General features: G+C 37.6%; 1 protein-coding gene across 1 annotated transcript; it reads right to left on the bottom strand.

Moving 5' to 3' along the window:
* Positions 1–1,955: 1,955 nt before the first annotated feature.
* Positions 1,956–10,007, bottom strand: aoc2 (amine oxidase copper containing 2). Its single transcript, XM_080300594.1, has 5 exons — positions 8,372–10,007; positions 7,391–7,509; positions 4,064–4,230; positions 3,178–3,310; positions 1,956–3,103 (listed from the first exon to the last, which is right to left on the bottom strand). Exons 1-5 carry the CDS (start codon positions 9,945–9,947, stop codon positions 2,813–2,815), a joined length of 2,286 nt encoding a protein of 761 aa, XP_080156720.1. The 5' UTR covers positions 9,948–10,007; the 3' UTR covers positions 1,956–2,812.
* Positions 10,008–14,036: the final 4,029 nt, after the last annotated feature.

Raw genomic sequence — 14,036 nt, 5'->3', positions numbered from 1 at the left:
TTTCTGATGTGTTTGTATACTTTTATGCACTCTTTGTGTCAGTTTAGGGATAATACTTGGTGCTGTTTAGGAAAGGATCGTGATCGTGAATAGAATGATCTCGATGAACAAAGATAATCTCAATATAGGTCAAATGTGATATTTGTGGGTCCTGAACATGTGCCCTGTGGTGTTGCAGTAGCTCAGGAGGAAGAGTCATCTTCTATGTCATGTCATCTACTAATCAGAAGGTTGGTGGTTCCATGATCCCATACCTAATATCCCTGGACAAGACACTGACCCCAGTTAGTCAGACATAAATGCAGATTAAGGGTTAAAACTGTTGCGCTCGTGTTGTTTCCTGGAACAAGTTGCCCCTCCCTGAACCTAGTTTAACAGGAAGTTGTTTCCGCCCAGTTTTCAAGATATAATTGAATTCTATTCAATTATTTGTGCATCGGTGCCAAAGTCAAAGACAGAATAAATCATTTTAAGTTTTAACATTTTCATTGGATGAATTTTGGGTTTCCCCCCCACACTTTTAACTGTGTGAAAGACAAAGTGCTTAGTTAACTGGTTACCTGACTGTTATCTGCTTGATGGGAAGGTCCTCAGAGTCAAGAGCCTTTACTCTTACATAGTTATAGTTTTGTTTTGCTCTGCTCTCCCTCAGGATCTTCACATCCTGTCACTGCCTTACTCAAGTAAGCCCCCCTTTTAACATATTTCCTCCTATTTTCTCCCCCCTGCCTTTTTTTCCTGTCCTAGAGCCAAGAGAGCCAAAAAAGTGAGCACTTAAACATAAACATTTCCTTGTGCATCTGAAGCAGAAAAACATATGTTCAGCTTCACCAGGGTTCATGCTCATACGGTCACTGACCTGCACATGAACCTTTAGAGCAGTTCCCATAAATTCTGCAGTGTAGACCGACTTACTCTGACTTTCACATGTGCTTTCCATTTCCTCCCTACTGGAATAGGATATGGTCTTATCTTTGTGCGTGTGTATGAGTGTGCGATAGAGTTGATAAGAATGGTTACAGATAAAACAAAACAAAGAGTATTTTAGTAAAAACAACAACAAAAACATTCCTCTGAATGCTTCTGTTGAAAAACATCCAGATTGAATCCAACTTTAGTCAAATGTTTAGTAGTCCCACCTCGGAGCCACAGCAGTGCAGCTTACAGTGTTTACATCACAGCTTGTGTTGCAGTCCATCATCAGGAAGAAAACCAGAGAATCATATTTGGGAGCATTTTGACTTATTACTGCAATATTCCCGTTTTTCTTTGTTTTGGTTTGATGTCATAGTTTACCACAACTCTTTAAAGAAACTGAGTTATGAAAAGTTTAGGTTTAATTTTCATATTCATATTTAGGTTAAACTTTTTACTAAAAATTCAAATCCACTTTGATTTATTTATGCAAACAGTTTTTTGTTGTTTTTCTTAATAATTTATTTTATTTCATTTTCAGTATATAATGTTATCATAAAACTTTAAATATGAATAAAAGGAGGAAATAAAGATCATCATTCAGTTTGATTTATTTTTATTAAATACTAGCTCACCTTGTCGAAACCAAGTGCTATTCATTTTCTTCCAGAGATTTCCATATTAACACCAAACATTTCTCTTTGAACGTCACAATCAGTGAGTGTTTTCTGCTGTGGAAATTGTGTTTTTTAAAGATACCGTATAAGTTGGGCTGTTGTCATAACTCTATTTGTTCCTATTTGGGTTTATCATGTGTGATCTTTCAGAGTCTTATATAAACTTTACCTCTTGACTGTGTTGTTTATACTGACTACCCTGAATCCTGCCTGCAATGATTTTTGAATATCTGGATTTTGCTCTACCTCCAAGGTTTCTGCATTTGGGTTTTTGGGTCTAGTGATTATAATTATTTTTTAGTATTCAGTGATAACTGTAACTATATCAAAGACATGCAAGCGGTAAAAAAATAAAATAAACAATGAAAGCAAATCCTTTAATTCGTATAAAATCATAACTGAAAGTAGGTGAAACAAATCAGAAACTGTGCAGGCAAATAAATGTAACATTTTATAACCACACATATTCACAGTTCCATTTCGGTGGCTCTTGCTTGCAAACATTATCAGTAGAAAAGTCATGTTGAGGAATTATTTGACCAGCTGATGTAACTCGTAATACTGACATATAATGTCAAATGGTAGCATATTTAACCATTAGTAAATCATGTTACCATGTAACAAAACAAAACTGTATAACTAACATTTGCCTTATTGCAATAATAGCTAGTTAGCCAGCAAGCTGTAATTTGTAGACCAGCTTAGAATAAGACATCTGGCATTGGGAGATTCATCGTGTTAGAGTCAACTTTGTTATTATACTCGTAATCAGATATAGAGTATAGACACTGGTCTTACTGTATAGGACACGTGATCTACTGTACATGCAAAGGCCTATTACAGCCTAACAGGATAGTCTCTTATGTTTCATCACCGTTTTGCATGATGCAAGCTGCAACCAAATGCAAGCTGCAATGAATGAAGGTTGTGCAAAACTCTTTTCAATACATTTGAAAAACATGACATGAACTGGGTGGTCAGGTCTAACTCCTGGTAGATGTGTAAAAAAAAGTGACTAAATGTGTCTTTAGAGAAAAATTATGAATATTATATAAAATGCTGCCTGGTGCCTTTTTTTACCTTTAGAAACAGCTTTAATGGCCTTCATGATTATTACTTAAGGCCAAGCACGTGTGAGTTTGTCAGGCCTCAGAAGCTCCACAACATAATGCAAAAAAATTTAAATTAAATTAAAAAAATTAAAATAAATTAAATAAAAATCAGTTCCAGTCATTAAAATTCATGACTCCATCAAAGCCATGGTAGCTGAATGGCTCCAGGTTGGGGCTGCAGGTGTCACGAGTGAGGCAAGCCATCCTGTTGTGCTCACAGCTGTTCTCGCTGCCTGGCTCAAAGTACACCGAATCCGCAGAGTGGATGGATGGATCCTCATCAAAGTAGTTGTGGGGCCTCAGCAGGACCCCACCCCCATTGCCCACCGTTACGGTGTTGGGGATATCCTCGGCATGAGGGATGTGCAGGAATCCGGTGGTCACCCAGGCAACAAGGTCCTGCAGACAAATCACGATTAAGTAAATAATCGAGTGCCGTTATATTGTGTTGGTGTTTAGTTTATCAGACATACCTCGTCTTCTATGCTTTCATTGTCTTCAATGTACTTGCTGAAGTCAACAGCTGGAGTCCAGATGTTGTTCTGATTGTACAGATTGCTGCTGGTCCGCTCTACATCCTTATGCTTGGTAACAGCAACCTTATACCTGCAGGCAAACATGCGTGGACTCCATCTTAGAAAACCCCGATATTAGCTGCATGTTCAAAGTGACATTATGTCATGTTTAGTGGCAAATCTGGACCCAAAATATGACTTGCAGGCAAAGTAACAAAAAACTATCTGGTGAAAATTCCAAACAGCAAAATAAGAAACTCCAGTGATCCACATGTGGCGATTAATACTCGGGAAAACAAACAGTATGAAAAACTGATGGCTCAAAATACACATGAGGTAATTAGGGAGAGTCCCCAGAGGAGCCAGCATGCGCCCAGCACAGCCCCAGCCAATGAAACAGATGGTATTAAACATGATTTGGCTGATGTTTCTTTGGGTAAGAGGGTCTAACAGAAGAGAGATGATACAGACACATGGCATCCTTACAAAACATGATGTCATGCAGTAGATATACTTACCCCAGAGTAGCAATAATATGCAATAGATGCGAGAATGTAGTGCTAACACTGAGCAAACAAAAAACCGCAGACTTGGATTCAAACGTGCAAAACAGAAAAACTCAAGTTCAAAGGCCAAAGCACTGGGTCATGACACATTAACTTGGGTATATATAAAAAAATAAAATCAATACTACACACCTGTCCAAGCCCACCTGTTCCATTACTCAAATGACCTGTTTCACTAGCTTTATTTCTTTAAGATAAAGTAGACATTTACAATGAGTCAAATTTAATGTGCGTGTTTCGATTTGCTGTTTTTTAATTTTGCTATCATTCAGTCCTACCTGGCCCAGGACATCGCCTTCTCCTCTGTCTCACTCTCTGGAAGGTGGTCCCCAGCAAAGCTATACACCTGCAGCCTGTATGAGCGCTGATGGCCCCACCTGTTGGTCTTGTTGCTGGCAATGTGCAGGTAGCGTGGTGTCTTGGTGTCATAACGCAAGGCAGCTTCCTGCAAAGGTGTCACGGTCATTAGTCTATTTTTAAGTGAAAGCAAGTGACTCCTGGTAATCTGCTGCATGATTAGTGGTTAAGTCTGGCGTCTTCTGACTGATTCAGTACAAAGATCTTAAAGCTTATGGTCACTTTTATTTATTGACCTGATTATGCTGGGCTTACACTGTGCGATTTTTTCAGTCGCGCGATTCAGCTCCTGCTCAAACTGCACGATTGACTCGCAGGGGTGAGAAGTTCATAGGTCACGATGCAGGGTCTCACACTATACGGCCCGATGCTCTGATGCGACCTGAGTCACACTGTGCGTCCATAAAATGAAGGTTATAACAGAAAATCTGTCGCGCTCTCTCTCTCTGTCTTTCACTCACACAGACACACCACCACCATCAACTTTGCTAAATTGCTAATGAAAAACATGATCAGCTGTGATTGAGCAGCAGTGTAGATCCAACTATTTTCACGGTTGTTGTGGTCGTGATAATTTTGTGATGCCACATCGAAAAGGCTCGGATGAGCTTTCCAAAGTTCTACAAGTTGTGCCTCCATCGCTTGTGTCCAGATCACACGCTGCACAGCCGTGCTGCTCCATCTTTTTCGCTGACATTTGTGTTTGCGCGTGAGCAGTGTGACAAACTGTGGTGACACCCTCACGACGGTCGCGAGGACTTCAAACCGGTTTGAAATCCTCACGACCAAGCGATTGATGATCGGGAGCTCGTCGTGAGGTGTCAATCGCTTCTCGTTACCCCACGTATACTACACGATGCACGACGCACGATGAAGGCCAAAATCGGGCCGATCGCCAAAACGGTCGCACGACTCAAAAATCGGCTCAAAATGGGCCAAAAATCGCACAGTGTGAGCCCAGCATTACATGGTTTTCTAGAAAACCATAAAAAAGAGACTAAAGGAAACACTCTGCTCTAGCCTGGTTACTGACACTTGTGCTGATACCTACTGATACACCGGTTCCTTTAGAGAACTGGCCTGAAAAATGACACAACCTTACAGTATTAAACAAAGTCAGTGGAAATGAATGAATCCAGTTCCACAGTCTAAGACTTAAAGGCAACAGGCTTAAGCTGGTTAAGACTAAAGCTTCTTCACAAAGAAAGATGCCACCTAGCTCATGCACTTGGCAGAACTTAAAGGGTTGAAAAATATGGAGAAAACATGCTCATTGCCATAGTACATTCACATGAGAGTGCAGTCACAGCCCATTTCTATCCCTATATGTGCAAACCTTATCTATTTAAGTTAAACATTCACTACATTCTGACAAGTTTGCTCTGTATGCGTCTCATGTGGATGGCACAAAAGGAAGACGGTTCTGGATTCTGGATTTGAGTCTTCCTGAAACATTGTTGACTCTATGGTGGAGGCAGACGTGGGATATAGAGTGCTTAACAAGACTAAAGGCCCATTTTCAAATTTGTAATAAACATTAAAAAAAATAAAAAGGGATAAACATATATATTGTTTAAGGAACATGTTCAGAGGTTCAAGTCTGCTCATAATTATCATTATCGTTATTATTATTATCATTATTATTATTATCATTATTATTATTATTATCATTATCATTATTATCATTATTATTATTATCATTATTATTATTATCATCATTATTATTATTATTATCATTATTATTATTATCATTATTATTATTATCATTATTATTATTATTATTATTATTATCATTATTATTATTATCATCATTATTATTATTATTATCATTATTATTATTATCATCATTATTATTATTATTATCATTATTATTATTATCATTATTATTATTATTATTATTATTATCATTATTATTATTATTATTATTATTATTATCATTATTATTATTATCATTATTATTATTATCATTATTATCATTATTATTATTATTTTTATTATTATTATTATCATTATTATTATTATTATTATTATTATCATTATCATTATTATTATTATTATCATTATTATTATTATTATTATTATTATTATTTTCATTATTATTATTATTATCATTATTATTATTATCATTATTATCATTATTATTATTATTATTATTATTATCATTATCATTATTATTATTATTATTATTATTATCATTATTATTATTATCATTATTATTATTATTATTATTATTATTATTATTTTCATTATTATTATTATCATTATTATTATTATCATTATTATCATTATTATTATTATCATTATTATCATTATTATTATTATTATTATTATTATTATTATTATTATTATTATTATTATTATTATTATTATTATTAGTGTCTGCTGTCTTTGTAACTGTCTGTCCAACCCTGAATGAGTCTCAATCACACCTGTGTATCCTTTTGTGTTCTTTCACCTTTCTGGATCAACCCTGCTCGTTTTACACTAAGAACTACTAAGTACCTTTTTTTCACCTGTTTATTTTGTGCATAAGTCTGGAATCAGGTTGTTCCAGTGGTCCCATCATTCATCCAGTGATTCTCCAGTGGAGACTCACTGGGGTTGGCTCAACTTCAACTTCACTGAGCAGAACAAGAGCTTGTGTTGTTAATAGCAGTATAACACAGAGTCTGTGCAGGTGATGGGAAACTGTAGCAGGATGATATTTAAGTGTGGTTACACGTCCACCATAACATTTTCTTTCATTACTGGTGTTGTCTTTCCCTCTCTTTTCTCTTTAAATGAGAAAACAAAACATTAAATCTTCTAGTTTTAAGAGCGTGGAAATGTATTTCATTTGTACTATAAAAGTGTGACATGGGTTTCTCTCAGTGTGCGGTCTACAAGCATGCTTTCATACTCAATATCCACTATTTCTGGCAATGCATCTTTGAGAACTGTTGGTAAGGAAGCTAGGCATCAGCATTTCATGCACTCTGAAAAAATGTCTTTGAATTCTAAGTGCTGTAGTCTAAAACCATATTTAGCCAATCAAATACAGTCCACCAACTGCCAATAAGGATGACCGTTTAATGTAAGAAGAATGGCGTTGGAAACCCAGAGGAAACCATGGAAAGGAAATGAGATTCTAACCCAGCACCTTGTTGCCAGCTGCATCACACTGCTGCTACATTTCCTGACCCGTGTGCGCTGCTGTTTCTATTCTCTGCAGGTTATGAAAAATGCAACTGAATAAAAATGAAGAAGACCTTTTCTGTTTTGAGCTGCTTCTCCACCAGCTTAGGGATCATGGCGTAGTGATCAGGCATCCATGGCAGTGACACATTCATGTACTCCATATCTTTGGTCTGGAATACATTCTTCACACCTGCAGAGGAAATGTGGCAAAATGTTGTTTTCTTTTCTGCATTTCTATGCTTCAGTGAATGTGTGGAAGGTGGTCTTTATGTTATTTACACTCAGCGAGATGAGTGGCTGATGAATACATAGATGAGATTAAAAAGAATTACACAGGACTGGAACTGATTTCTTTAGGTAAGGATGCCTAGAAGCTTACATTGTGCATAAAAGCATCGTGGCTCCATAAGCAGCTGTAATGCTGAACATAAGCAGTAAAACACAAATTGCCTTTGGTTGCAGTAAGAAACACCAGAGGAGATCTGTTTTCACTGTGGACTCTGTGGGCAATGTGTAAGTGCTGTGGAATGTATAGTAGGATTTGTGTCTGTGTGTGTGTTCCTGCTTGGCACACTTGTGCAAACAGCTTATTGCCTGTATGGATTTATATTTACTTTTATCAAGTGTGACATATTTATTAGGAGGCTGTAAACTAAAGGCTATAATACTATACACTGCACTATATATGATTTGATTTGGTTTATTTGTTTTTCTAAAATACAGAAAATTCTAATACGAAGTTGCTGTTTTGTTTTTGTAATTTTGGGGAATCGTCCTCCACATCTGGAATGTGACATCAGCTAAACATATAACATATAGCTTTTATTAAAAAGGACTTGTACTATTATTTCTCATATTTAAGGGGCTAACATTTACTCTGACCAGCAGAGAAAGTAAAGAGGACCGTGTGGAGTGGAAAAGGGGGACTTATATCCAAATAATTTGGCCTTTGACAACAGACTTGTTTGCTTAATTTTGCAAAGCTTTACATTTACATCGGTTTTGTCAAAAAATAAATAAATAAATCACATTTAAATGTGTACGTCACTCACCAAGTACATCCAGGTCCACTTTAAAATTAATGAAGTGCGTGTGAATGTTGCCCAGGACATTTTCAGCCACCTGGTGTCCGTGTGTTTTACTCCCGGGAAGCAGGTAGGAAGAGGAGATGTAGCCGGTTGCGTGAACTTTGACCTCCACTGATCCGCTCTGGTAAAAGATGAAATCCCACATGTAGTCATAGTTCCCGATAGCCGTGATGGTCCTGAACACTAAAGCGCTGTTTGCCATTCCTCCAAAGTTGTTGTGGAAAAAGTCGGCGAAGTGCCTGCGCAGGGGCTGACCCATGTTGTGCTCAAAGATGCAGATAGAATTTCTAAACCTGACCGGGAGTGGGGCATCAATGTAGCGGTATGTGTCCACGTAGGTCGCCTGATAAGGACAATCTACTCCACGGACGAGCTCGTGGGCAAAGCGCCCAATGCCGATACTTGAATCTAGGAACTTGGTAATAATCATCCCTGGAGTCACTGAACCGTACACCGACATAGCCTCCTGTACGCTCAGTTCATACGCGATCCTTTCACCCTTGAAACGTACATCAAACACCTTCATGCCGGTGAGAGAGCTCAGTCCGAAAGCGAAGCTCCAGTCCAGGTACAGGACATGGTTGTTGCTGACGTTGTATCGCGCCCCCTCTGAGTAAAACTGCTGCGGGCCGATCTGCAGAGGCTTGCTCCTGGGCTTGAGAGAGCCATAGTCAGGCGACTCTTTATAAACGATTTTCTTAACTGACCCATTATCATATGCGCGTTGAAGTTCTTCTACAGAGTCAAAATATTTGCCGTTATAAAACAATTTCTCTATTCTCCACTGTGACATGTTTAGGCTTTCGTGGTTAAGCAGAATTTCGAAGCCCACCGGATGGATGTACATGCCACTCATATCCCTGAAGAAAGACACCCAGGTTTTTCTGTCCCCGGACCGAACTCCGCGAGGCATCTGCTCGAACGCGTTCAGCGTCTTTTTCTTGTCTACCCCAAAGCTTTCTCGAAGGAGTTTCTCTAACTTGGAGAAGATCTCGGTTTCAAAAAAACGAAAAACCAAGACGTACTCCCCAATGGTGACCGGACGCGCATTAATGGGGACATCCACCTGATACCTCTCTTTAGTCACATCTCTGTGGTATGTTGGGTTGTCGAGAGGTCCCACTACATATTCCTTGATATAGCCTTTTGCGCCGTGGAAAACCACTGCCGTCGCCTCTCTCACCGGTTTGGTGCCTTTCTCGTCCAGGTAAGCCAGCACCTCTGCTTTCTTTGGGAGCGACAGTTCTATTAAGAAGAGAAAGTTTTCAGATGGCTTTGTGATCTGGCTGGTGGATATAGCCAGGTCTTTTTGTTTGAGTAAATACTGCTGGACCTTCATATACTCCTCCCGGGTGAGGTCAGCGAACACAAGGGTGCGGTCGTCGTGTCTGCCTCGCAGCGGGTGGATGCGTTCACGGGAACATTTGGGTGCCCTGCTGGAGTGGATGCCGATGAGGACGATGTTCAGAATAAGGGAGAGAAGCCCTAAAAGGACCAGCGCCCATTTTGCCAAAGGGTTCATCTTTCCCTCTACCATCATGCGCGCTTGGAGCGAGAGCAGAGGAATGCGCTCTGGGTAGGAAGGACTGTTCACACAATCTAGAAGAGGAGAAACGACCCTCTTCAGTTTTCCCAGCCCCCTATGCACGGATCTGATTACCTCCAGCCCCTCTTTCCTTATTTCTTTGAGCTGCAATGAAACGGTTTCATCGACCTACTGTTCAAATCCTCCTACAAACAAGACCATTTTAATGCACGATGTCTGAGTATTTAAAGATTTCACCATTTTACATAAAAAAAGGTTTTGTTTGCAGGTTTTGTTCTCAGTTTAATGATGAACATTGTACATAAGCTGCTAAATATGTAATTGCACACATTGAATGTGTAAGATATGAGCAATCATGTTTGCTACAGTAATGCTGTGTTTATAATTTTGTTTTGTTTTTTTAAGAAATATGTAAAATGTGTTTGTATTGGTATATTTTATGACAGTAAACATAAGAAGACCACTGCCCACTTTTTTTTAAACACATTTAAGTCAACAATCTAATTCAGCTGCCAAATAATAGAAACCAAATACTGAATTAGCTAAAACTTAAGTGAGATTAGCCAAACTCATTATTTTACTACCCCATAAAAAAGTACTGCATATTACTTAATGTGATTAGTGTAACATTTTTACATGTAGAACTATTGTGTTCACCCAAAAATGTTTAGAAGAAAACAGGAGTAATAAGTAAATCTATAGTTTCAATTATATCTGAATGAACTAAGCAGAAATACTACACCAACTCATCAAATGTAGCTAAAAATACTGTAAACCAGACGGAAAACCTGAAAACTGTTTTTTTAACCTAATTTAATACATTTAGCAATATTCAGTTTAAAAACTAAAACTCTCGATATAACAATATGTCACAGAACATGAAAACTTCTATTTAAAACATTCCTTCATTCTAGCATATATATTTGTGTGTGTGTATATATATATATATATATATATATATATATATATATATATATATATATATATATATATATATATATATATATATATATTTACTATATATATATATATATATATATATATATATATATATATATATATATATATATAGTAAATATATATATATATATATATATATATATATATATATATATATATATATATATTTACTATATGTATATATAGTAAAAGCGCTATACAAATACAGGCCATTTACCATTAGAGTGTGATTAAAGTGGTGGGTGGGTTCTTTTACATTTTGAGAGAAACCAATTGAGTCTAATAACAGATTAAATGCCATGTTGAGGCTGTCATTTTTAGCATCTACATGGATGTTAAAATCACCCACAATAATTATTTTATCTGAGCTCAGAACTAAATCAGATAAAAAGTCTGAGAAATCAGACAGAAACTCTGTGTAAGGCCCAGGTGGACGATAGATGATAACAAGTAAGACTGGTTTCTGAGTTTCACAGCTGGGGTGGACGAGGCTAAGCATCAGCCTTGTCCACCCCAGAGCTTCAAGAGCTTCAAATAGGCTATATTTATTATAAGTATCATTACTGCTAAAGGAGGCGAAGGAGTAAATAAACATTTGACACAATGAGCAAGATGCCATGCTGCTAGCGAGTCGGCTACGAGCTAAGCTAACGAAGCCCGATGATCCAGTGAGTGAGTACTGTGACTATAAGTAGTGAGTGAATAGTCAGTGAGTAGATGAGGCACACAACGATTATACTATGAAATAAGAAGTTATCTATAGGTTTTCAATTAATTAATTGCTATGCAGATAAGCTACACAAAAACACCACATAGTGTTGGAACAGGAACATGAAATTTTACTCTACAGCAAAGAGAATGAACACCTGTGGTAATCAACTCACCTGCTTCTTATCTGATGATCAGTCAGCTCCCTTCAAATACTGAGGGCATTTCTTTAATTGACGCTTTAGTGTTAAACCAGTCGCAGAGCCTGCCCTGTTTTCCTCAAGGAAGATTTGTGTGTGAGTTGAAAAGAGAAGTCTGTTTCGCAATCAAGTTTAAAGATGGAGTCGAATCTGGCAGAGCATCGGCTTGGATACTGTATGTAGAGACTGTGCATGTTTTCCCGTTTCTGTTTCTGTAAATATTTTTGTCATATCATTATAAATAGATTTACCAAACTGCATTCTGAGTCTGCGTTTGAGTTCTGCCTGCTCTTGGAGTATGACAAAAACCTGTTACCTTAATCATGTGCCATCACTGCCTTTTATTTCACTATTAAAATTCAATAGACTAGGCTAGGACAGGAATGTCTAACAAGTCCTTGTTGGTTGTGCAACTCCTCTTGGCAGAGCTCTGCCTTTTAAATTTATCTGTGACAGCAGCTGACCCGAGAACACCCTTCTCTTGTTGTCTGGGTGGCTATCATAAATATTTAAAAGTATGTTGACAGGACCAATAGAGCTGAACACAGAAATGTTTATAGGCTGCAAGATAATTAACTATAAAGTGCTTGCATATTTGACACATAGTAGTTATACAATGGCTCAGAGGCTTGGAACTTCAGCGTACTAATAAACATCCTAAACTAGTTTAGTGCTATCCAAAATGTTTTTCTCAGACTTGATATGAAGGTCACAGTCGTTATCACAAATGATTTTATTTGCACATTTTTATAACTCACATGTTAAGGCTAGGTGTACATATCCAAATACATGTAGTATTTCTGGCCATGAAAGAGAGGCGAAATCACATGACAAATGTGCCAGTTTCACTCAGATCAGAGTGCCAAAGCCTTTGACCACTGACTCATCTAAATAACACCAGACCATGTTTGTTCAGTGGTTAGTACTTTATAATATCCATCCATCCATCTTCATCCGCTTTGTCCGGGGCCGGGTCGCGGGGGCAGCAGCCTAAGCAAAGAGCAAGCAAGATATTACTTTATAATAATATCACACAATTAAGCACTATTAAGAAGCTTTGTTAAGGTATTAGTAAGGCATTGGCAAGTGCTTATTTACGTATGCACAGCATGTCTTTATCCTGTCTTCCTTCTCTCACCCCAACCAATCGCAGCAGATGGCCCCGCCCCTCCCTGAGCCTGGTTCTGCTGGAGGTTTCTTCCTGTTAAAAGGGAGTTTTTCCTTCCCACTGTCGCCAAAGGGCTTGCTCATAGGGGGTTATATGATTGTTGGGTTTTTCTCTGTATGTATTATTGTAGGCTCTACTGTACAATATAAAGCACCTTGTTGTTGTCATTTGGAGCTGTATAATTAAATTAAACTGAAATGAATTGATATTTATAAATGACATTAGGAGGAGTAATGAGGCACGCGCACGCACGTACACGCACGCACGTACACGCACGCACAGACTCAGAACAGACCTCTGCAAATACAGTCATGTCAGAGGAGGATGTAGAAGCCTGTGGTGCCTCAGTAAAGTTTGGGGAGGGAGTAGATGACTCTGAGGATTTGGATGATCCTCAGCAGCAGTCATGTCAGCTGAGGTAAATGTGCCTGCTGCATCAGAAGAAGCTCCAAGATACATCAGTAATGCCCATGGGATGTTTATACAAAAGATAATTCTTTTTAAATGTAGGCTGGAAGAAATTACATGGGTAGATGTATCAGGTCTACACATTAACCACACAACAGAAATGCAAATCATCCGAAGATATTGATATGTCCAAATATGATCTAACAGCTGCAACTAAACATAGCTAGACATTTAACAGTTAATCTGGAAGAATTTGAGGCAATTTAGACATATCTTTGTGTTAAAACAGCAAACTAAAAAACACTTTAATGTTACCAGAAAACAGTGGGTACAAGGTAACAAAAAAGCTAGCTCTTATAAATTGTAAATGCTGTTGCAGTTCTACTTAAATTTACAAGCAAATAGCAAATTCTAATGAAAAACACATTAGCTAAAATGAATAATAAATTCATCACATTCTAGCCGCTATTTATCAGGTGAAAATTATAGTGGCTCTATTCAAATGAATTTGTTCAAAATGAAAAGCCAACTCTAAGTTGCAAAACAACAACAAAAAACAAACAAAAAAACAAACAAAAAAAAAACAAAAAAAAAAACCATGCACACAAAAATTGGCAAGTTGTTAACAGCAGCTGGACA

Source organism: Astatotilapia calliptera, chromosome 4, assembly GCF_964374335.1.
Source record: "Astatotilapia calliptera chromosome 4, fAstCal68.1, whole genome shotgun sequence".
NCBI classification, from domain to species: domain Eukaryota; kingdom Metazoa; phylum Chordata; class Actinopteri; order Cichliformes; family Cichlidae; genus Astatotilapia; species Astatotilapia calliptera.
The sequence above is the reverse complement of the archived record's forward strand: the minus strand, read 5'-3'. Positions and strand labels throughout refer to the sequence as shown.